The sequence below is a fragment of the Panthera tigris genome, chromosome B1 (genome assembly GCF_018350195.1).
Source record: "Panthera tigris isolate Pti1 chromosome B1, P.tigris_Pti1_mat1.1, whole genome shotgun sequence".
In the NCBI taxonomy this organism is placed as follows: domain Eukaryota; kingdom Metazoa; phylum Chordata; class Mammalia; order Carnivora; family Felidae; genus Panthera; species Panthera tigris.
The window spans coordinates 45,643,476-45,664,321 of NC_056663.1; the positions used below are offsets into that span (position 1 = coordinate 45,643,476).

Consider the following 20,846-nt stretch of genomic DNA (forward strand, 5'->3'; position numbering starts at 1 on the left):
CAGAGAGAGTTACTCATTTGGCTCATTCAAATCAAATCTCAAATGCCCTTCCTCATTGGAAGAAAGACTTCAGTCTGATGGGCAAGAGGTAAAGGAATATAGGATTGCTCAATTCAATGCAGACTCATAAATAAAGTCTGCTCTCCTTTGTCTGCCATCCTCATCTTTGGCAATCATGCAATTGAAGCACGTGCTCCAGAGGATGCAGTTTGGAAAACATGGGATCTAAGTATCTTTCCATTTTCATTTCACACTTGCTCTGAATAATGCAACATTCACTCTCAAACCTGTATTGCTTTATTTATCACCATTAACTACATGTGTTGGGTTAATGTAGCTATATTCAAAGATATTAAAAATATTCTTCACCAAACTCCCCAGGGTGAAAAACATGATGAAGGTCCGTCCTAGGGATGTCTTGGCTACCACATCTCCAAAGCCAACAGTTGACGTTGTTGCCATGACCAGGTAAATAGATTCAAAATATGATATGTTCTGTGAATTTCTACCTTTGAGCCAGGGATCACCAGAATTTTCCACCTGTTCAAAAAGAGGAGATTCAGGAAAGGTCTCTGAATGGAATCCAACGGAATGTTTATAAAGAATAGGAAAAACATTGGCTTAGTTTCACTTAATTCAATCCAAATGAAGTATTAATGATTCCTAGCCTGTGTTAAAGGGTTTGCAAAGTGTGTGTAGAGATCGTGAAGTCTTGTTTTCTTCACTGTGATTACTGCTGAACTCTGAGGGAGGATGTAGCTTGGGCCCACATTTGGAGAGCTCCCCAGGGGTACTGGCTGCCTGTATCTCTTTCCTTTCATTTGGGCAAGTCATTGCATTCTAGAGCCATGAGACTCAGATAAGCCAGGTTCTGAAATTGAGCAATTATTATTTATTCTTATTTACCAGTAGCTCAGGGTTATTATTGAAAAGGAAGCACTTACATGAGCACTTCACTTCAATGTGCTTAAGAGAATGAAGGCTAGTGTCTAAGAAAAAGCAAACAAATTTTCCACATTATTCCCCACCGCCACTCCCTGCCAAAAAAAAATAAATTTTTTTTCCATGATTAAAAAAAAAACTCTGAAGAATATTTCCTCTGATTTCTCCCTAAGTCTTCACATTTTAAGAAAATTAAACTCATTAGATTACCTTTGTATATTAAAATGAGTAACTTAGGCAATGGCACTATGTATTTGTGGTATATATAAACTTATAAATATATGATATGTCATATATTATTATATGTTATAAATGACAATTATATAATGTATACAACTTTCCTTTCTTTTTCTGTTTTTTGACATTTTTTCCCAAATATCTTACATATTTCTTGGATGTTTTCCATTTCTATTTAGAGCAAAAATGTTAAGATGTTAGAGATGCCTGGAAAAGTAGGTTTTTTTTGTTTTGTTGTTAAGAACTGAAATAGAGGGGCGCCTGGGTGGCTCAGTTGGTTGAGCATCTGACTTTGGCTCAGGTCATGACCTCACAGTCCAGGAGTCCGAGCCCCATGTCGGGCTCTGAGCTGACAGCTCAGAGCCTGGAGCCTGTTTCAGATTCTGTGCCTCCCTCTTTCTCTCTCCTCCCCTGCTCATGCTGTGTCTCTCTCTTCTCAAAAATAAATAAATGTTAAAAAAAATTCTGAAAAAAAAAAGAAAAAGAACTGAAATAGAAATTAGAAATAACATAGTTCGCTCAGGTATTTGACCACTTTTTAAAAGTGACCTTTTCTTAAGTTTGAGGAGTAGGTTAAGAGTATGGACTCCTTATAATACCCTATTCCAAAATAAGAAAGGGATCATACATGTACACTTAACTCCCAAAGCTGGCAGAGGGTTTTGTTGCAAAGTCTACTAATCTGCTTCCACTAACTTCTGGAGTCTTCACTGTTGTCTGAGACTAGTACATTCTAAGAAAACCCATTTAAAACACACAGATTATGTCATATATATTCCCTCAGGATTAAAAGAGTTGCCTGAGACAGTTTTAAACTGAAACCCCATAGTGTCTGTTAACAGCATCATAGCACAGGGATTAGATCGTATCTTGGTACAACCTGTTGTATAAACTAAAACTAAGTTTATTGCAACCTGGAATTCTCCCTCACAATAAATTAAGTAACATTTTTAAGGTTCAGCTCACTCTCTTTGGGGGTATTTAGTGTTTCAAACCTCTTCCCTCCCTCCCTCCCAGCACTCTCCAAGAGTTGGTGGCCTGCTGCTGGCTCCCTTGTCCACTCTGCTCTTCCTCCAAAACCATGTGAGCAGAGACCCAGATGGGAGATAAGATAAAGTTAAGGTAAAGGATTTTGGACCAATGTTAAGATACTGAGTTATCATCTATTTTTAACTTCATATTTCAGAACTGAAATTTTATGTTTCAAGCTTGACATCGTTCAACTTCAGATAAGAAATGCTATGGAGGACGCTAGGGGGATCCCCCCTCTCCTCTTACCTTGCCATCACTCACACAATTTATGTTATCTTTACATGGTACATGTGTGCCCTAGTCTGTAGCCATAACGCCTTTGGCTATGCCTTAGCACTGTTTTTAATTCATTCAATAATCCCCACCATTACTTTATATCATGGTTTCCTCATTCCTGAGTTCCTAGTTTTGATTCATCTCCTATATGGCTGGATTTTACCATCAAGGTACTTATTTTTTAAGTTTATTTATTTTTATTTTGAGAGAGAGCACAGGCACATACAAGCAGGAGAGGGGCAGAGGGGGGTAGAGAGCGAGAATCCCAAGCAGGCTCCACATTGCCAGCGCAGAGCCCAACGTGGGGCTCAATCACACGAACTGCAAGATCATGGCCTGAGCTGAAACCAAGAGTCAGACACTTGATCAACTGAGCCACCCAGGCGCCCCTCGAGATATGCTTTTAAAAGGGACTCCTGGGTGCTATTTTCTCTTGAATATTTAAAATGACAGGATAGCTTATACTTTCACACCAACTTTGCAGACCCTACTCTATCACCTTCTGGTAACGATGGACATTGACAAATTGGAGGCGAGTTTCATTTCTCCCCCTTTTATAGACTTTGCTTGGTTCTGCTTGGATTCTCTCCTTATCCTTGAAAATCAGTAAACTGCTCCATAATATGGTTGGAATAAATAATTTGTGTCATTTTTCCTGGTATGATAGGGAAAGATAGGATTCAGTAGGCAGAAAGGGAGAGGCTAGGGCTTGAAGGTCCCTGGGAGCGAGCAAACCACATATTTGAAAAGAATGCTAGGAACATCTACCCATGAGAAAAACTACCTCGGAAAAATCTCTCCTGGGGCCTGACCATGAGGAAACCTCTCTCAGACACAAAGTTTTCCTTACAAATGTAACAAGCACCACCTACTCCTGCCCCAGGTTCCCCTCAGGAATAAACAAGTCTGCATTTATAGTTATCAAACCAATAAAAAAAAAAAAAAAGAACCTAAAAAGAAACAAAGGGAACAAAGAAAAAGGAATGGGCCAAAACCCTATAAAATAAAGTCCCTTGCCTATCATCTGGGGCATTCACTTTCATGTGCCCCTTATCTTCAAAGAGAGCTTTTGTACGATCCTTGCTTCCACTATTCTTACTTTTTAATAAAAACTTTTGCCTGCTGCTCATTTTATTCTGTGTTCTCCTCTTCATTCTTCGAAGTGGCAAGACAAGTTTCCCTGGGTATTGAGCTAAAGAATCCTGCAACACTGGGACATGATATACCCTTTAACCCACAGATTTAAGGGGTGCCTGGGTGGCTCTGTTGGTTAAGCATCCAATTTCAGTTCAGGTCATATCTCAGAGTTTGTGAGTTTGAGCCCTGCATCCGGCTGTGGGCTCGGAGTCTGGAGCCTGCTTCGGGGGCTCTGTCTCCCTCTCTCTGTTCCTCCCCCACTCATGCTCTGTCTCTGTCTCTCTCAAAAATAAACATTAATTTTTTTTTAACCCACAGATTCAAGACTTTATTTTGGTGACTTCTTCTGGTGTCACCTGTCTTGTCCTTTGCTCTAGGAACACTAATTTTAGAGTATGTTCAGTTGATGTTGCTGGAATGCCTTTGTTCTTTTCCATGTCACATTGCTGCAATCCTGTCCACTATGTTCCTGAGCATGTTTGTGTCACGTTTGATTACATTTTGGTTTCCTCTAATGTCATTTTCAGCTCTGTAATACTTTTTCCTCTGATATCATTCTTCTTTTTCTCTGATATCATTCAGCCTGTTTTCCAACTCCTGCTACTGTTTAATAGTCTTTTATTTAAAACCTTATATATTTTGTTTGAATTAGTATTTTTAGTTTTTAAACCCTTTTATTTGCATTTTTTCTCAAATATGGATTTTTTTTTCTTCTCCGTTTCCTTGGACAAATTATCTTGTAATTATTGTTCTTTTAAGTGTTATATTAAGGAACTGTTGTTATGCTGATGTCTCTCTTTTCTTCTTTTCTCTCTTTTCTCTATTTTCTCCACTGTACCCCCTTGTTATTTTTGGCAGAATTCTTGATTACTTCTGGTTAACACTCACCTTTTGAGGGTATCAAATTAAAAAAATTTTTCTTTAATGTTTATTTATTTTTGGAGGAGTGAGAGACCGAGTGTGAGTGGGGGAGGGGTAGAGAGAGAGGGAGACACAGAATCTGAAGCAGGCTCCAGGCTCTGAGCTGTCAGCACAGAGCGCGACGCGGGGCTCAAACTCACAAACCACGAGATCATGACCTAAGCCGAAGTCGGACGCTTAACCGAGTGAGCCACCCAGGTGCCCTGAGGGTATCAACTTTTAGGTGAAGGCCAGTAGTTATATGTGCAGCTGGTGAGTTGGGACAATTATAGTTTTTATTTTGGTTTGTCATTTCAAATATCCTCCCAAGCAAATCTGCCATTTTCTACGCTCTGGGATATAGCTCTTCTAGGCTATCAACATTCCAGACATTGGGGTGACTCACAGTGGATCCCCTTAAGTCACAAGCCATCTGGTTGCTTCTTCTTCCTCTGCATATATCCTTGCTGGAGGTCTCCTCACCTGGGTGACTAGCAAGGTTCACATGCTTAGAAGGGTTAAGCAACAGACTTTGATTCAAGTGAGCCTGGCTGTGTCCAACTCAAGAGCACATGCTGTTAACAGAGAGCATCAAGTCTACAACTAGGACTGGTAGTGGCCTTGAGAGACTGGATTGCCAAACTTTGTATTTTCCCAAAGAATCCAGAAATCTGGGATTTTATGTGAGCTCTCTGTAAAAGTTAGAAAGCAATAAAAAATTAGAACAGAAAATACAAACATAATTAGGTCAGACAAAATAGGTCTATAGGCCACATTCAGCCTAAGAGCCCTTCATGGGGAACTGCTATTGATGACAAAAAAGTTTCTCCTTGAGCACTCTTGCCTACCATTCTGTGATGGCCAGCAGGTCTCCAAAAAGACACTGATGATTGCTGCTCCCATGGCGGGCCCATGCACCTAGGTGCAACCCTCTAGAGCCAGGGATCCGCTTGTACTACTGTGATCTTCTTTCAAGGAAATTTCTCTCCTGCTTGAGGATGGAGGAGGGATGTGGCTGGTTTCAGATTTTTTGAAGGCTCGGATCATGGTTTACATTTGGTGTTTGGCATTTTTCTTGATCAGCTGAATGGTAACTTTAAAATTCTTTTTCTGTTTTGCCATTAATGCTTTAATTAATTTTGAGAGGACTCAAGTGAAAAAGACTCCTGCTGTGCTTTTTGTTTTGTTTCCTTTTCTCAAAGACCTTTGCTTTCAACATCCTATTTCAATTTCTGCATTTTCAATGACTGCTCCTCAACTGTCCTCAAGCAATGAAGTCCAAGAGTTTGTTCCTTATTGTTGAAATCCATTTATTATAACTCTGATTATGTGAAATAAGAAGGAGCCTCAGGGCACCTGGGATGACTGTGTGGCTCAGTCGGTTAAGCATCCGACTTCAGCTCAGGTCATGATCTCACAGCTCATGAGTTCTAGGCCCGCATCAGGCTCTGTGCTGATGGCTCAGAGCCTGGAGCCTACTTGGGATTCTGTTTCTCTCTCTGCCCCTCCCCCACTCAAGCTGTCTCTCTCTCTCTCTCTCTCTCTCTCTCTCTCAAAAATAAATAAATTTTTAAAAACTTTAAAAAAAAATGAGCCTTTGCTACAGGCAAAGGAGGCAGCTATATATGCAGATGGATTTCGGGAGAACTGAGAAAGCCCTAAAGCTCCCCTTTGTAACCTAGCAATTTGTCTCCCACAGCTCTCCTAGTTCATAAGTGTGACAGTTCTCACTGCTTTCATTTCTTTGACTTTTTTTTTTAAATGCTGAGACTCCTATGAAGATACAACAATAAGGTTCACCTACTGCTTATAATTTTGAAGTGTAAGCTTATTAGATCCTTTCTTAAGAGCAAGTTTTGAATGTTGAAGGAAGGAACATAGATACCTTGACTGCAGGAAACACGTATTTGTGGAGAATATGGGAGTGCAGAAGACAAAGAAAGGGGAGGTAAAAAGATAAACTGCACACTGGTTACAGTGAAAGAGACAGGAGTTCAGAAGGTCTGCCTGCATTTTTTAAAGGAAAGATGTTCATGCTGACCAGAAACACTTGAGAGTTTGAGGAAATGCTTACCAGATGAATGAATCCTGCAGCAGTGAACCAGGTACTGAGGACTATTGATAACAGTTTGGAAAACTTCACTGAACTGCTAGAGGAAGAAAGACAAAAAGTTTTTGGGTTCAGACAGATTCCAGAACAACACAAGTCCTCTAAAATCCGACTATTCTAAGTGTGGTTCATGGGCCAGAAGCAATGGTGCGCTTACCTGGGAGCATTATTAGAAATGCAGGATCCCAGCCCCCACCCCTGATCTACAGATCTGCATTGTTGTAGGGATCCTCTGTTTGATTCATATGCACATTAGAGTCTGAGATGCCCAGTTCTGAACATACCCAGTCACACACGCTTGTTCAAAAATTTTACACTTTGCTATGCTATCCACCAGCCTGATATTATATTGCTTTTACAAATATATATGTATAATCATAAACTAAATTTAATAGATTGCCACATTGTCTAAAGTAACAGTACAAAGTGCAGTGTCCTGGGAATCCAGAGAATGGGTCTGCAAAATGGAATTTTGAGTAGATCACAGAAATGTCTCGCTAAACTCATACCAGGCTCTTTCAGTGAAAAGGATTGGACAAGCTCCTATGTCCTAAGTAAAGTTCTAGAGTTTAGCTGAAATCTCTGTGGTTTTCAGGTAGGGTTACCTGTTACACAAGAATAGCCCTTTCTAATCCCAACTGCTCCATGATGCACGAACGCCTAGCAGCGAAATCACCTGGCCTATAAAATTTGATGTTTCTGGGGAGAACATAGAAGCATGAAGATTTTCAGTGGGTAACATTAAACCAAACTGCATAACACTTTAGAAGTATTGCTGCTCAAAGGTAGTTTGCAATTTTTTTTTGAGACATTTAGGCAGCTCTATTTTTGTAAGCGATTTCATTGCTGCTACTGGGTGCCTCACGGTCAGAAAAACTGTCTCACATTCCTAGATAGAAGAGACGTGATTCATGATAGCAAGTATATAGAACCAAAACCTTTGGATTGCTTTCATTTTAATTTTTTTGGGGGGGAGGAGGCAGAATTAAAGTCTAAATGGACTTACACAATGTAGCTCTACAAAACAGACTCAAATGATTGTCAACTTCCTAGTCAGCATGTGATATTAATACAACAGGAGTAAGGGGATGAATAATATCTTAGGAGCTAAGGGATTTCATGGGGTTTACACTGAAATTCCGATGGGAAAGGAACTGAAGGTTCAGTTTACATTTTTAATTTCCTAATCCAAATCAGCAAGCAAGCAGGACTTACGGCAGGGCTAGCATTTACCTGGTTCTGATGGCTTGGAGAATTTGCAAGATTTGAGGGAGCTCTAGCAGCCGCAAAGCTCTTAAGAACCTTAAACCTACAAAGCAATCAAAAGGACAAATCTGCCAAAAGAAGAGGGTCACTTCCGGAAGTAGTCAGGGTTGTAACACAATCGGGACCACTTACCTTCTTTCTATCTCTGAGATGCTCACATACAATGTAAGGCCACGGGTTTAAGGGCATGAGCTCTAGTTCAGATCCTGGCCCTAACACTTAACAGCTGTTGTAATCTAAAGCAATTCCCTTCATGTCTCTAGTTCCTCATCTACAAAATGGGAATTAAAAGTACCTAGCCCATAGGGCTGTTGAACTAATCATAGAAAGCATGTGGGAGCAGGCCTCGCATATAATAAGCACTACTCACATTTCACCCTATAGAATTCCTCTTTAGAACAGACAGTAAATTAGTTATTAACCACTTAAACTCCTGATTATAGAATCTCTATGGTCTGTTCCTCAGCTTTCCCATGATATTTTACTTTACGTAGTTTGATAATTCCAACAGCAAGGAATATTTGATAGGTAATAAATAATAATATAAAATTCCATAAAAACTGATAGAAGCCACTTAATGTCCATGCACTGCCCATAAAGACAAAGTAAGCAGTTAGATAGATATATAACATGTCACAGCCTGTCCGGATATGATGATTTATTGCTTTGAGAGACCAGTGGAGACTTTTCATCTCTTCCAGTCCACGTGGGATTCTAGCATATAGGTGCCTCAGGGGGACGGGGGGTTTGGACCTTGCCTCTCAGACAGTGGATGAATCAGTCCACAAACAATAAATAACCAGTGTCACCTACTGTGCATCAGGTACGTTACCAGGTACTGAGGTTTAAAAAAAAAACAGGTTTTAAAAATATATTACAAAATCATATAATCATGGTGAAAAATGGTTTTAAATGGCATTTAGGCCATTTAAAAAATGGAAATGAAGGATACTTATGAGTGAAAGTGGAAGACTTAAATTTATTTATTTATTTTTGAGAGACTACACCTGATTCCCACAATGCACTTACCTAGCCAGTTACTCTTCAAATAATAAGAAATAAAGGTTGGTGGAATGGTAAAGATGTCTACAATTGAATTCATCTCCAACCAAAACTTGATCTTGTCATCCGCTGCCACAAACTATGAAATGGAAACAAAAGACTCCATATTCTGTTACCCTCGAGAATTTAAAAATGAACATACCAGTGGCTTTATTAACTCATCTCACTCAACTGACGCTTTGATCTCAATCTATTACATACCTATACATACACACGCATATGTACTCAGATAGCTATATACTTGAATATATATTAGTATAGACATGTAGATAAATAAATATGTATTTACATAAAGACTGTACCTTCAGGGGCACCTGGGTGGCTCAGTCGGTTAAGCAGGACTCTTGGGTTTCAGCTTAGGTCATGATCTCATAGCCCACATCTGGCTCTCAGCTGACAGCATGGAGCCTGCCTGGGATTCTCACTCTCCCTCTTTCTGTCCCTCTCCTTCTCAGTCTCTCTCCCTCTCTCTCAAAATAAATAAATAAACTCTATTTTTTTTTTTTTTACAGAGAACTTCCTTTAATGGGTGTTCAGTAAATGAACATGAACCCATTTTACTCACCAGATCTTAACACTTAGACATCAGAATAAACACTTTGAACCTATTGATGCTCTTAGAGCTTTCTGATATATAGAATTATATAATGCCTCTTTTAAAAAAATTTTTTTAACGTTTATTTATTTTTGAGACAGAGAAAGCATGAATGGGGGAGGGTCGGAGAGAGGGAGACACAGAATCTGAAATAGGCTCCAGGCTCTGAGCTGTCAGCACAGAGCCTGACGCGGGGCTTGAACTCACTGACCGCAAGATCATGACCTGAGCCGAAGTCGGCCGCTTAACCGACTGAGCCACCCAGGCGCTCCTAAAATTTTTTTTTTTTTTTTTTTTTTTTTTTACTATTTTGTCCACTGATTCTTTTTTTTATTTTTTTTTATTTTTTTTATTTTTTTATTTTTTTATTTTTTAATATATGAAATTTACTGTCAAATTGGTTTCCATACAACACCCAGTGCTCATCCCAAAAGGTGCCCTCCTCAATACCCATCACCCACCCTGCCCTCCCTCCCACCCTGCCCTCCCTCCCACCCCCCATCAACCCTCAGTTTGTTCTCAGTTTTTAACAGTCTCTTATGCTTTGGCTCTCTCCCACTCTAACCTCTTTTTTTTTTTTTTTTTTCCTTCCCCTCCCCCATGGGTTTCTGTTATGTTTCTCAGGATCCACATAAGAGTGAAACCATATGGTATCTGTCTTTCTCTGTATGGCTTATTTCACTTAGCATCACACTCTCCAGTTCCATCCATGTTGCTACAAAAGGCCATATTTCATTTTTTCTCATTGCCACGTAGTATTCCATTGTGTATATAAACCACAATTTCTTTATCCATTCATCAGTTGATGGACATTTAGGCTCTTTCCATAATTTGGCTATTGTTGAGAGTGCCGCTATAAACATTGGGGTACAGGTGCCTCTATGCATCAGTACTCCTGTATCCCTTGGATAAATTCCTAGCAGTGCTATTGCTGGGTCATAGGGTAGGTCTATTTTTAATTTTCTGAGGAACCTCCATACTGTTTTCCAGAGCGGCTGCACCAATTTGCATTCCCACCAACAGTGCAAGAGGGTTCCTGTTTCTCCACATCCTCTCCAGCATCTATAGTCTCCTGATTTCTTCATTTTGGCCACTCTGACTGGCGTGAGGTGGTATCTGAGTGTGGTTTTGATTTGTATTTCCCTGATAAGGAGCGACGTTGAACATCTTTTCATGTGCCTGTTGGCCATCTGGATGTCTTCTTTAGAGAAGTGTCTATTCATGTTTTCTGCCCATTTCTTCACTGGGTTATTTGTTTTTCTGGTGTGGAGTTTGATGAGCTCTTTATAGATTTTGGATACTAGCCCTTTGTCCGATGTGTCATTTGCAAATATCTTTTCCCATTCCGTTGGTTGCCTTTTAGTTTTGTTGGTTGTTTCCTTTGCTGTGCAGAAGCTTTTTATCTTCATAAGGTCCCAGTAATTCACTTTTGCTTTTAATTCCCTTGCCTTTGGGGATGTGCCGAGTAAGAGATTGCTACGGCTGAGGTCAGAGAGGTCTTTTCCTGCTTTCTCCTCTAAGGTTTTGATGGTTTCCTGTCTCACATTCAGGTCCTTTATCCATTTTGAGTTTATTTTTGTGAATGGTGTGAGAAAGTGGTCTAGTTTCAACCTTCTGCATGTTGCTGTCCAGTTCTCCCAGCACCATTTGTTAAAGAGACTGTCTTTTTTCCATTGGATGTTCTTTCCTGCTTTGTCAAAGATGAGTTGGCCATACGTTTGTGGGTCTAGTTCTGGTGTTTCTATTCTATTCCATTGGTCTATGTGTCTGTTTTTATGCCAATACCATGCTGTCTTGATGATGACAGCTTTGTAGTAGAGGCTAAAGTCTGGGATTGTGATGCCTCCTGCTTTGGTCTTCTTCTTCAAAATTACTTTGGCTATTCGGGGCCTTTTGTGGTTCCATATGAATTTTAGGATTGCTTGTTCTAGTTTCGAGAAGAATGCTGGTGCAATTTTGATTGGGATTGCATTGAATGTGTAGATAGCTTTGGGTAGTATTGACATTTTGACAATATTTATTCTTCCAATCCATGAGCAGGGAATGTCTTTCCATTTCTTTATATCTTCTTCAATTACCTGCATAAGCTTTCTATAGTTTTCAGCATACAGATCTTTTACATCTTTGGTTAGATTTATTCCTAGGTATTTTATGCTTCTTGGTGCAATTGTGAATGGGATCAGTTTCTTCATTTGTCTTTCTGTTGCTTCATTGTTAGTGTATAAGAATGCAACTGATTTCTGCACGTTGATTTTGTATCCTGCAACTTTGCTGAATTCATGTATCAGTTCTAGCAGACTTTTGGTGGAGTCTATCGGATTTTCCATGTATAATATCATGTCATCTGCAAAAAGCGAAGGCTTGACTTCATCTTTGCCAATTTTGATGCCTTTGATTTCCTTTTGTTGTCTGATTGCTGATGCTAGAACTTCCAGCACTATATTAAACAGCAGCGGTGACAGTGGGCATCCCTGTCGTGTTCCTGATCTCAGGGAAAAAGCTCTCAGTTTTTCCCCGTTGAGGATGATGTTAGCTGTGGGCTTTTCATAAATGGCCTTTATGATCTTTAAGTATGTTCCTTCTATCCCGACTTTCTCAAGGGTTTTTATTAAGAAAGGGTGCTGGATTTTGTCAAAGGCCTTTTCTGCATCGATTGACAGGATCATATGGTTCTTCTCTTTTTTTTTGTTAATGTGATGTATCACGTTGATCGATTTGCGAATGTTGAACCAGCCCTGCATCCCAGGAATGAATCCCACTTGATCATGGTGAATAATTCTTTTTATATGCTGTTGAATTCGATTTGCTAGTATCTTATTAAGAATTTTTGCATCCATATTCATCAGGGATATTGGCCTGTAGTTCTCTTTTTTTACTGGGTCTCTGTCTGGTTTAGGAATCAAAGTAATACTGGCTTCATAGAATGAGTCTGGAAGTTTTCCTTCCCTTTCTATTTCTTGGAATAGCTTGAGAAGGATAGGTATTATCTCTGCTTTAAATGTCTGGTAGAACTCCCCTGGGAAGCCATCTGGTCCTGGACTCTTATTTGTTGGGAGATTTTTGATAACCGATTCAATTTCTTCGCTGGTTATGGGTCTGTTCAAGCTTTCTATTTCCTCCTGATTGAGTTTTGGAAGAGTGTGGGTGTTTAGAAATTTGTCCATTTCTTCCAGGTTGTCCAATTTGCTGGCATATAATTTTTCATAGTATTCCCTGATAATTGTTTGTATCTCTGAGGGATTGGTTGTAATCATTCCATTTTCATTCATGATTTTATCTATTTGGGTCATCTCCCTTTTCTTTTTGAGAAGCCTGGCTAGAGGTTTGTCAATTTTGTTTATTTTTTCAAAAAACCAACTCTTGGTTTCGTTGATCTGCTCTACCGTTTTTTTAGATTCTATATTGTTTATTTCTGCTCTGATCTTTATTATTTCTCTTCTTCTGCTGGGTTTAGGCTGCCTTTGCTGTTCTGCTTCTATTTCCTTTAGGTGTGCTGTTAGATTTTGTATTTGGGATTTTTCTTGTTTCTTGAGATAGGCCTGGATTGCAATGTATTTTCCTCTCAGGACTGCCTTCGCTGCATCCCAAAGCGTTTGGATTGTTGTATTTTCATTTTCGTTTGTTTCCATATATGTTTTAATTTCTTCTCTAATTGCCTGGTTGACCCACTCATTCGTTAGTAGGGTGTTCTTTAACCTCCATGCTTTTGGAGGTTTTCCAGACTTTTTCCTGTGGTTGATTTCAAGCTTCATAGCATTGTGGTCTGAAAGTATGCATGGTATAATTTCAATTCTTGTAAACTTATGAAGGGCTGTTTTGTGACCCAGTATATGATCTATCTTGGAGAATGTTCCATGTGCACTCGAGAAGAAAGTATATTCTGTTGCTTTGGGATGCAGAGTTCTAAATATATCTGTCAAGTCCATCTGATCCAATGTATCATTCAGGGCCCTTGTTTCTTTATTGACTGTGTGTCTAGATGATCTATCCATTTCTGTAAGTGGGGTGTTAAAGTCCCCTGCAATGACCACATTCTTATCAATAAGGTTGCTTATGTTTATGAGTAATTGTTTTATATATCTGGGGGCTCGGGTATTTGGCGCATAGACATTTATAATAGTTAGCTCTTCCTGGTGGATAGACCCTGTGATTATTATATAATGCCCTTCTTCATCTCTTGTTACAGCCTTTAATTTAAAGTCTAGTTTGTCTGATATAAGTATGGCTACTCCAGCTTTCTTTTGGCTTCCAGGAGCATGATAAATAGTTCTCCATCCCTTCACTCTCAATCTAAAGGTGTCCTCAGATCTAAAATGAGTCTCTTGTAGACAGCAAATAGATGGGTCTTGTTTTTTTATCCATTCTGATACCCTATGTCTTTTAGTTGGCGCATTTAATCCATTTACATTCAGTGTTATTATAGAAAGATATGGGTTTAGAGTCATTGTGATGTCTGTATGTTTTATGCTTGTAGTGATGTCTCTGGTACTTTGTCTCACAGGATCCCCCTTAGGATCTCTTGTAGGGCTGGTTTCGTGGTGACAAATTCCTTCAGTTTTTGTTTGTTTGGGAAGACCTTTATCTCTCCTTCTATTCTAAATGACAGACTTGCTGGATAAAGGATTCTCGGCTGCATATTTTTTCTGTTTAGCACACTGTAGATATCGTGCCAAGCCTTTCTGGCCTGCCAAGTTTCAAAGGAGAGATCAGTCACGAGTCTTATAGGTCTCCCTTTATATGTGAGGGCACGTTTATCCCTTGCTGCTTTCAGAATTTTCTCTTTATCCTTGTATTTTGCCAGTTTCACTATGATATGTCGTGCAGAAGATCGATTCAAGTTACGTCTGAAGGGAGTTCTCTGTGCCTCTTGGATTTCAATGCCTTTTTCCTTCCCCAGTTCAGGGAAGTTCTCAGCTATAATTTGTTCAAGTACCCCTTCAGCACCCTTCCCTCTCTCTTCCTCCTCTGGGATACCAATTATGCGTATATTATTTTTTTTTAGTGTATCACTTAGTTCTCTAATTTTCCCCTCATACTCCTGGATTTTTTTATCTCTCTTTCTTTCAGCTTCCTCTTTCTCCATAACTTTATCTTCTAGTTCACCTATTCTCTCCTCTGCCTCTTCAAGCCGAGCCATCGTGGATTCCATTTTGTTTTGCAATTCGTTTAAAGCGTTTTTCAACTCCTCGTGACTGTTCCTTAGTCCCTCGATCTTTGTGGCAAGAGATTCTCTGCTGTCCTGTATACTGTTTTCAAGCCCAGCGATTAATTTTATGACTATTATTCTAAATTCACTTTCTGTTATATTATTTAAATCCTTTTTGATCAGTTCATTAGCTGTTGTTATTTCCTGGAGATTCTTCTGAGGGGAATTCTTCCGTTTGGTCATTTTGGAGAGTCCCTGGCGTGATGAGGACCTGCAGTGCACTTCCCCTGTGCTGTGGTGTATAACTGGAGTTAGTGGGCGGGGCCGCAGTCCGACCCGATGTCTGCCCCCAGCCCACTGCTGGGGCCACAGTCAGACTGATGTGTGCCTTCTCTTCCCCTCTCCTAGGGGCGGGATTCACTGTGGGGTGGCGTGGCCCGTCTGGGCTACTTGCACACTGCCAGGCTTGTGGTGCTGGGGATCTGACGTATTAGCTGGGGTGGGTAGGCAAGGTGCACGGGGGCTGGAGGGGCAGGCTTAGCTCGCTTCTCCTTAGGTGATCCACTTCAGGAGGGGCCCTGTGGCAGCGGGAGGGAGTCAGATCCGCTGCCAGAGGTTTGGCTCCGCAGAAGCACAGAGTTGGGTGTTTGCGCGGAGCGAGCAAGTTCCCTGGCAGGAACTGGTTCCCTTTGGGATTTTGGCTGGGGGATGGGCGGGGGAGATGGCGCTGGCGCCTTTGTTCCCCGCCAAGCTGAGCTCTGCCGTCCGGGGGCTCAGCAGCTTTCCCTCCCTTTGTCCTCCAGCCTTCCCGCTTTCCGCGCAGAGCTGTTAACTTATGACATCCCAGACGCTAAGTCGCGCTTGCTGTCAGAACACAGTCTGTCCGGCCCCTCCGCTTTTGCCAGCCCGACTCGGGGGCTCTGCTTGGCCGGCGAGCCGCCCCTCCGCCCCGGCTCCCTCCCGCCAGTCCGTGGAGCGCGCACCGCCTCGCCGCCCTTCCTACCCTCTTCCGTGGGCCTCTAGTCTGCGCTTGACTCCGGAGACTCCCTTCTGCTAATCCTCTGGCGGTTTTCTGGGTTCTTTAGGCAGGTGTAGGTGGAATCTAAGTGATCGGCAGGACGCGCTGTGAGCCCCGCGTCCTCCTACGCCGCCATCTTCCGGAACCCCCCTGTCCACTCTCCTAAAATTTTTTTTAACATGTATTCATTTTTGAGAGACAGAGACAGAGTGTGAGTGGGGGATGGGCAGAGAGAGAGGGAGACACTGAATCTGAAGCAGGCTCCAGGCTCCAAAGCTGTCAGCACAGAGCCTGATGCAGGGTTTGAACTCATGAACAGCAAGATCATGACGTGAGCTGAAGTCAGATGCTTAACCAACTGAGCCACCCAGATGCCCCTAAAGCCTCCTACTTGTGAACAAAGATACATGATTTAAAATGGCCCTTAATGGAAAAAGTACAACTTTCTAGAAGTTTGGCTGGCCAAGACCTGTGTCTATGAGCTTCCCTATTTGGATTAAGAAAGCAAGCATATATAGAGGGATAAATTACTATAAAAAGATTTTGATGGTCAGTGTGGTCAGAGTTAAGTTTTGAAGGAAGGTCATAAAAATACAGATATATGTGTGTGTGTATATATATACCTACACACACATATATATACACACACACATATATATATAGTCTCCCATAAACATGTGATGGATAAATACATTGAAATCTAGACCTATGATGGATCCTCAATAAATGCCTATGGAATGATAGAACTATTTAATAGATGAGTGTAACAAAAATGAAACAAAGGTATTAAAGTATTTTATACAATTATATGGCACATGTCCCATCAGTGGAATTGGTTGAGCCAATGACATTTCAGAGGCTGTTCCTCAGGTTTCCTAGCTTGTGATTATTAGTAAAGCTTTCTCAGTGGTAGGTTGGGAAGCCAATAAGGAGGACAGTGTGACAGGGTATCCAAAGGAATCATTTTCATATGCACCAGAATTTTTGGCCTAGATACAGTGTTAAGTGCAAGGGAGAGTTTTCATGTCTCTTTATACATTGGACAGGTTAGGGCACACACCCTCTAGCTGTAGAGCCTGAAAACAGAGGCAGATTGTACAACTAAGGCACATAAAGACCTCTTTACGTTGCACCTGTTGTGTTCATTTGTTTCCTCCCACTTTCCATAGATACTTACTCTCAACCCAAAATAGAAACTAAAGAACACATTGAAAGTCAAATCAATAGGGATGGTTTTGTCTTGGTATGAAGAACAGCTTCCAACAGGGCTGGAAAAGAAATAAGAACCATTTATACAGATGTACATTTTAAAAGTTTTACTATAGAAGACCAAATAAAGAGTAGGCAATGTTCTATTTATTCACCATGAATGGTTAATGCAAGACACTTACGTTCACATTTTAAGGAAATTACTTTTCCCTTGGGAGGAAAGGTATGCACAAACAAAACCACAGGACTGCATGTGGAGCTGAAAATAACAGGACAATTACCTGTTCATCCTTTCATAGAGTTTATTGGTTCTATTTCTGTTTTATCGATGAGGATTCAGATGCACAGAGATTATGTGGCTCTTCTTGGTTTGCAAAACTATCTGCCCAGCCAGGACATTTTGACATCTGTGCCCTTCTCATACAGACCTACACTAAGTCAAATGGACTGATATGAACCCAAATGTAAAGAAAATTTCCTAAAAGGTCAGTAAGGAGTTCACAAAGCAAAGACTAATAGTTTCCCTAGCATTTCCAAAATTGCCTGACTTCTGTGGCCCCATAATACCAATTTTACTTCAGCTAGAAATCCAGTGTAATTCCCAGCTGATCAGCGTGGAGCTCAGATTAGATTAGGCTGTGTCCAAGAAACCATTCTAACTTGGGTATAGAAGATGAGAATGGCTTCAGAGAAGAGCAGACAATAACTTGCTCCTTTATCCCAGGTGAGATCTAGCATGTTCCATCTTCAAACCCATCCAAAGTTGTTTGAAACCTATGACAAACCCTGAAACAACTATAAAGATTCTGTTTCAACACTTAAGGATTCCAAAGACACAGAACACCCTCAGGAGTGGTCCAAGGGTGGAGACCACAGCTGGAGGCTTCTAGTCTCAGAGACTCTAAAATAGATGTGTATACAGCACCACAGCTCGTAGCAATGCACAATGACAGGATACAGGGGAAACTCATGCATTTTCTGGTGAAACTAGATTTAGTGCTTCATGGGGGGAATACTCACCCTTTTTTTAATGAGTTTATATGTGTGTATGCCTGAAAGCATATTAAACATTATTCCCGGCAGAAAATTCCAAATTAGCTGGCAACCTAATGACACAGAAGACAAGGATGACTGGGGATTTTACTCACTCAGAAGAGTTGATGAAATAGATTATGAGAGACCCAATGCTTAGTACAAATACAAGGATCATCTGGAAAAACAAAACAAAAAAAAAAAAACAAGGACCAAATAATTGTATTGATATATAGATGAATAAATAAACCAACAAAATTGTGTTTACTCTTTTAACCTTGCCTATATATGCAGCCATTTTTCACACATTTATGTTAGCATGCATGCATGCATGAATTAATTCATTCATTCTTTCACTCAAGAGAAACTGATTGGACCTTTACTAGGTCTTCGATAAATGACACACACTCACTCATTTTACTTATGTAATTTTCATTCCTATATACTTTAGAATAAAGTTTGTCCCTCCTACCGCTCATAAAGCTTTCTGATCTCAAGAAGTCCCATCGTTTATTCATTTCTTCACTCATCAAACATTTATTAAGTGCTTTAAATGTGTCAGGCACTTTATTACATGCTGGAAATGAGGGCTATTGGACATAAACTGTGGACTTGAAATGTCTGTGATACTGGAGAAGAAACAGTCCCAACATGTCCATGTAAAAGGATAGTCCGGATTTTGACAGGAGGGAATGTGCTGTAAATGAGGAAAAGAATATGAGTGCGTTTAACATGCGAATGTGCCTGGTTTATGGAAGAAGCAGAGCTGGTGGAATGTTATCAGAAGTTTTCCCATTCCAAACCCTCAAGGCATTTGGATGAAACCTTTTGCAGCCTCCATGACTTTTCAGGTCAACTTTAGGTAACTAAACATTCCTCCAGTCATTTACAGTTTTCCAGCCATTCTTTTTTTTATGTTCAGTCCAGTATATTATTAGTAATACTAATAGTAAAACTGAATTTTAGTTACAATTAAAGCTTTACTCCCTTCCAGCTCAGGTGTTCCTTGGGCAGGTTACCTGTACTGGGAAAAAGGTCAGTCTCCTCCCTATTAACCCTTTTTGAGTTTTTGTTTCTAGTTGCACACTGACTAAGCCACCTCCAGCCTCTCCAGAATTGTAGGTCAAGGTTAGAGAATGAACAGAAAAGGGAGATCAGAGAAGGAAACGCTGGACTTGACTGCTGTTAGATCACTATGCTCTCACCCTGGGGGTCTGGGAAGGGGAGGTGTTTAATATTTACTTGCATGGGCTATTCCATTGCTCTTTGGAGATACCAATTCAATTCATATTCAAATTAGGCAAATATATATATATATATTTTTAGTACCTATCATGACCCAAATATCATTCTGGTGATTGGGAACTATCAGTGAACAACATGTACAAAGATCCCTGCCTTTTTGGATCTTAGCATCTAGAAAATACAAAGATGACTACGGGGCGCCTGGGTGGCTCAGTCGGTTGAGCTTCCGACTTCGGCTCAGGTCATGATCTTGTGGTCTGTGAGTTCAAGCCCCATGTCGGGCCCTGTGCTGACAGCTCGGAGCCTGGAGCCTGCTTCTGATTCTGTGTCTCCCTCTCTCTGTCCCTCCCCCACTAATGCTCTGTCTCTGTCTCAGAAATAAACATTTAAAAAAAAAAAGATGACTAATCTGTAACTTACATGGTATGTTAGAAGTTACATGCTAAGAAAATAAAGTTAAAGAAAATAAAGGGGATCAGAAATGCAAAGGGAAAGGGCAGAAAGGGTTGCAGTCTGGATAATACTTAATCACTAAGGGTCCCCTTTGCGATTCCCTTAAATTGGGTGGAAGCATGTTCTTGAACTGGTTGCTCACAATTCTTTTCTCAGTACATCTCACATGCCTTTATTTTGCTGGAACCCCTACCCCTCCAGATGCCTAGTTGAGCAGGCAAGAGAAGACTCTCACATGTGACCCCTATCTGGCAGGTGGAACAGCTCAAGCATTCTTTGTCCCAACAAATAGTAAAAGGACAAACTATCTTCAGTGTGACAACTTCTCCATAGAGCAGCTAGCCCAACAACAGCGCCTCTCCACAAACGAACCAGATGTCAGTCCTCTGTGTCCTCAGAGTTCCCAGAGATGCAAACTGAAAATTCTGAGTGGTTCCTCTTAAGCCTTTCCTTAGGCTTGATGTGAGAGGGAAGCACTCCCATACCTCTGTTACAACAGAACTTGTTCCAAAAATCCTCTGCTATTTCCAACTTACCCTAACTTTTTAAAGTTTTTATACTGTTTTCAAGTGTACAATATCTTGATTCAACACTTCCATACATCACCTGGTGCTCATCACAAGTGTCCTCCTTAATCCCCGTCACCTATTTTACCCATGTCCCTACCTATCTCCCTCTGGTAAACATCAGTTTGTTCTCTATAGTTAAAAGTTTGTGGGGCACCTGGGTGACTCAATAGATTAAACATCTGACTCTTGATTTGGGCTCAGGTCATGATCTCAAAAGTTTGTGAGCTTAAGCCCTGTGTTGGGCTCTATGCTGACAGTGTGGAGCCTGATTGGGTTTCCCTCTCTTCTCTCTCTTTGCCCCTCTCCCCATTTGTGCTCACTCTCTTGCGCTCTCTCAAGATAAATAAATACACTTTATTAAAATTTTTTTTTGTTTTTTGGTCTGACTCCCTTTTTCCTTTGCTCATCTATTTTGTTTCTTAAATTCCACGAGTGAATTCACACAGTGTCTTTCTCCAACTGATTATGCTTAACATAATACCCTCTAGCTCCATCCACGTTGTTTCAAATGGCAAGATTTCAGTCTTTTTTATGGCTGACAAGTATTCCATTGTATATACATACAATACACCTTCTTTATCCATTCATCAGTCAATGGGCACTTGGGCTGTTTCCAT

At 40.6% G+C, this 20,846-nt stretch overlaps 1 protein-coding gene across 7 annotated transcripts in view; it reads right to left on the reverse strand.

Annotated features, from left to right (window-relative positions):
- Window positions 1–20,846, reverse strand: part of KCNU1 (potassium calcium-activated channel subfamily U member 1) — a 154,631-nt gene that overhangs the window by 115,494 nt on the left and 18,291 nt on the right. For 4 of the 7 annotated variants that reach the window (XM_042983500.1, XM_042983498.1, XM_042983504.1 and 1 more), the window contains 6 exons: window positions 18,079–18,140; window positions 16,899–16,989; window positions 8,930–9,041; window positions 7,868–7,943; window positions 6,599–6,674; window positions 370–540 (listed from right to left, as the gene is read on the reverse strand). In XM_042983500.1, the coding sequence (XP_042839434.1) occupies window positions 370–540; window positions 6,599–6,674; window positions 7,868–7,943; window positions 8,930–9,041; window positions 16,899–16,989; window positions 18,079–18,140 (588 nt within the window). Of the gene's footprint in view, window positions 1–369; window positions 541–6,598; window positions 6,675–7,867; window positions 7,944–8,929; window positions 9,042–16,898; window positions 16,990–18,078; window positions 18,141–18,434; window positions 19,155–20,846 lie in introns of those variants that run through there. The other 3 variants (XM_042983503.1, XM_042983499.1, XM_042983501.1) reach the window with 3 other exon arrangements.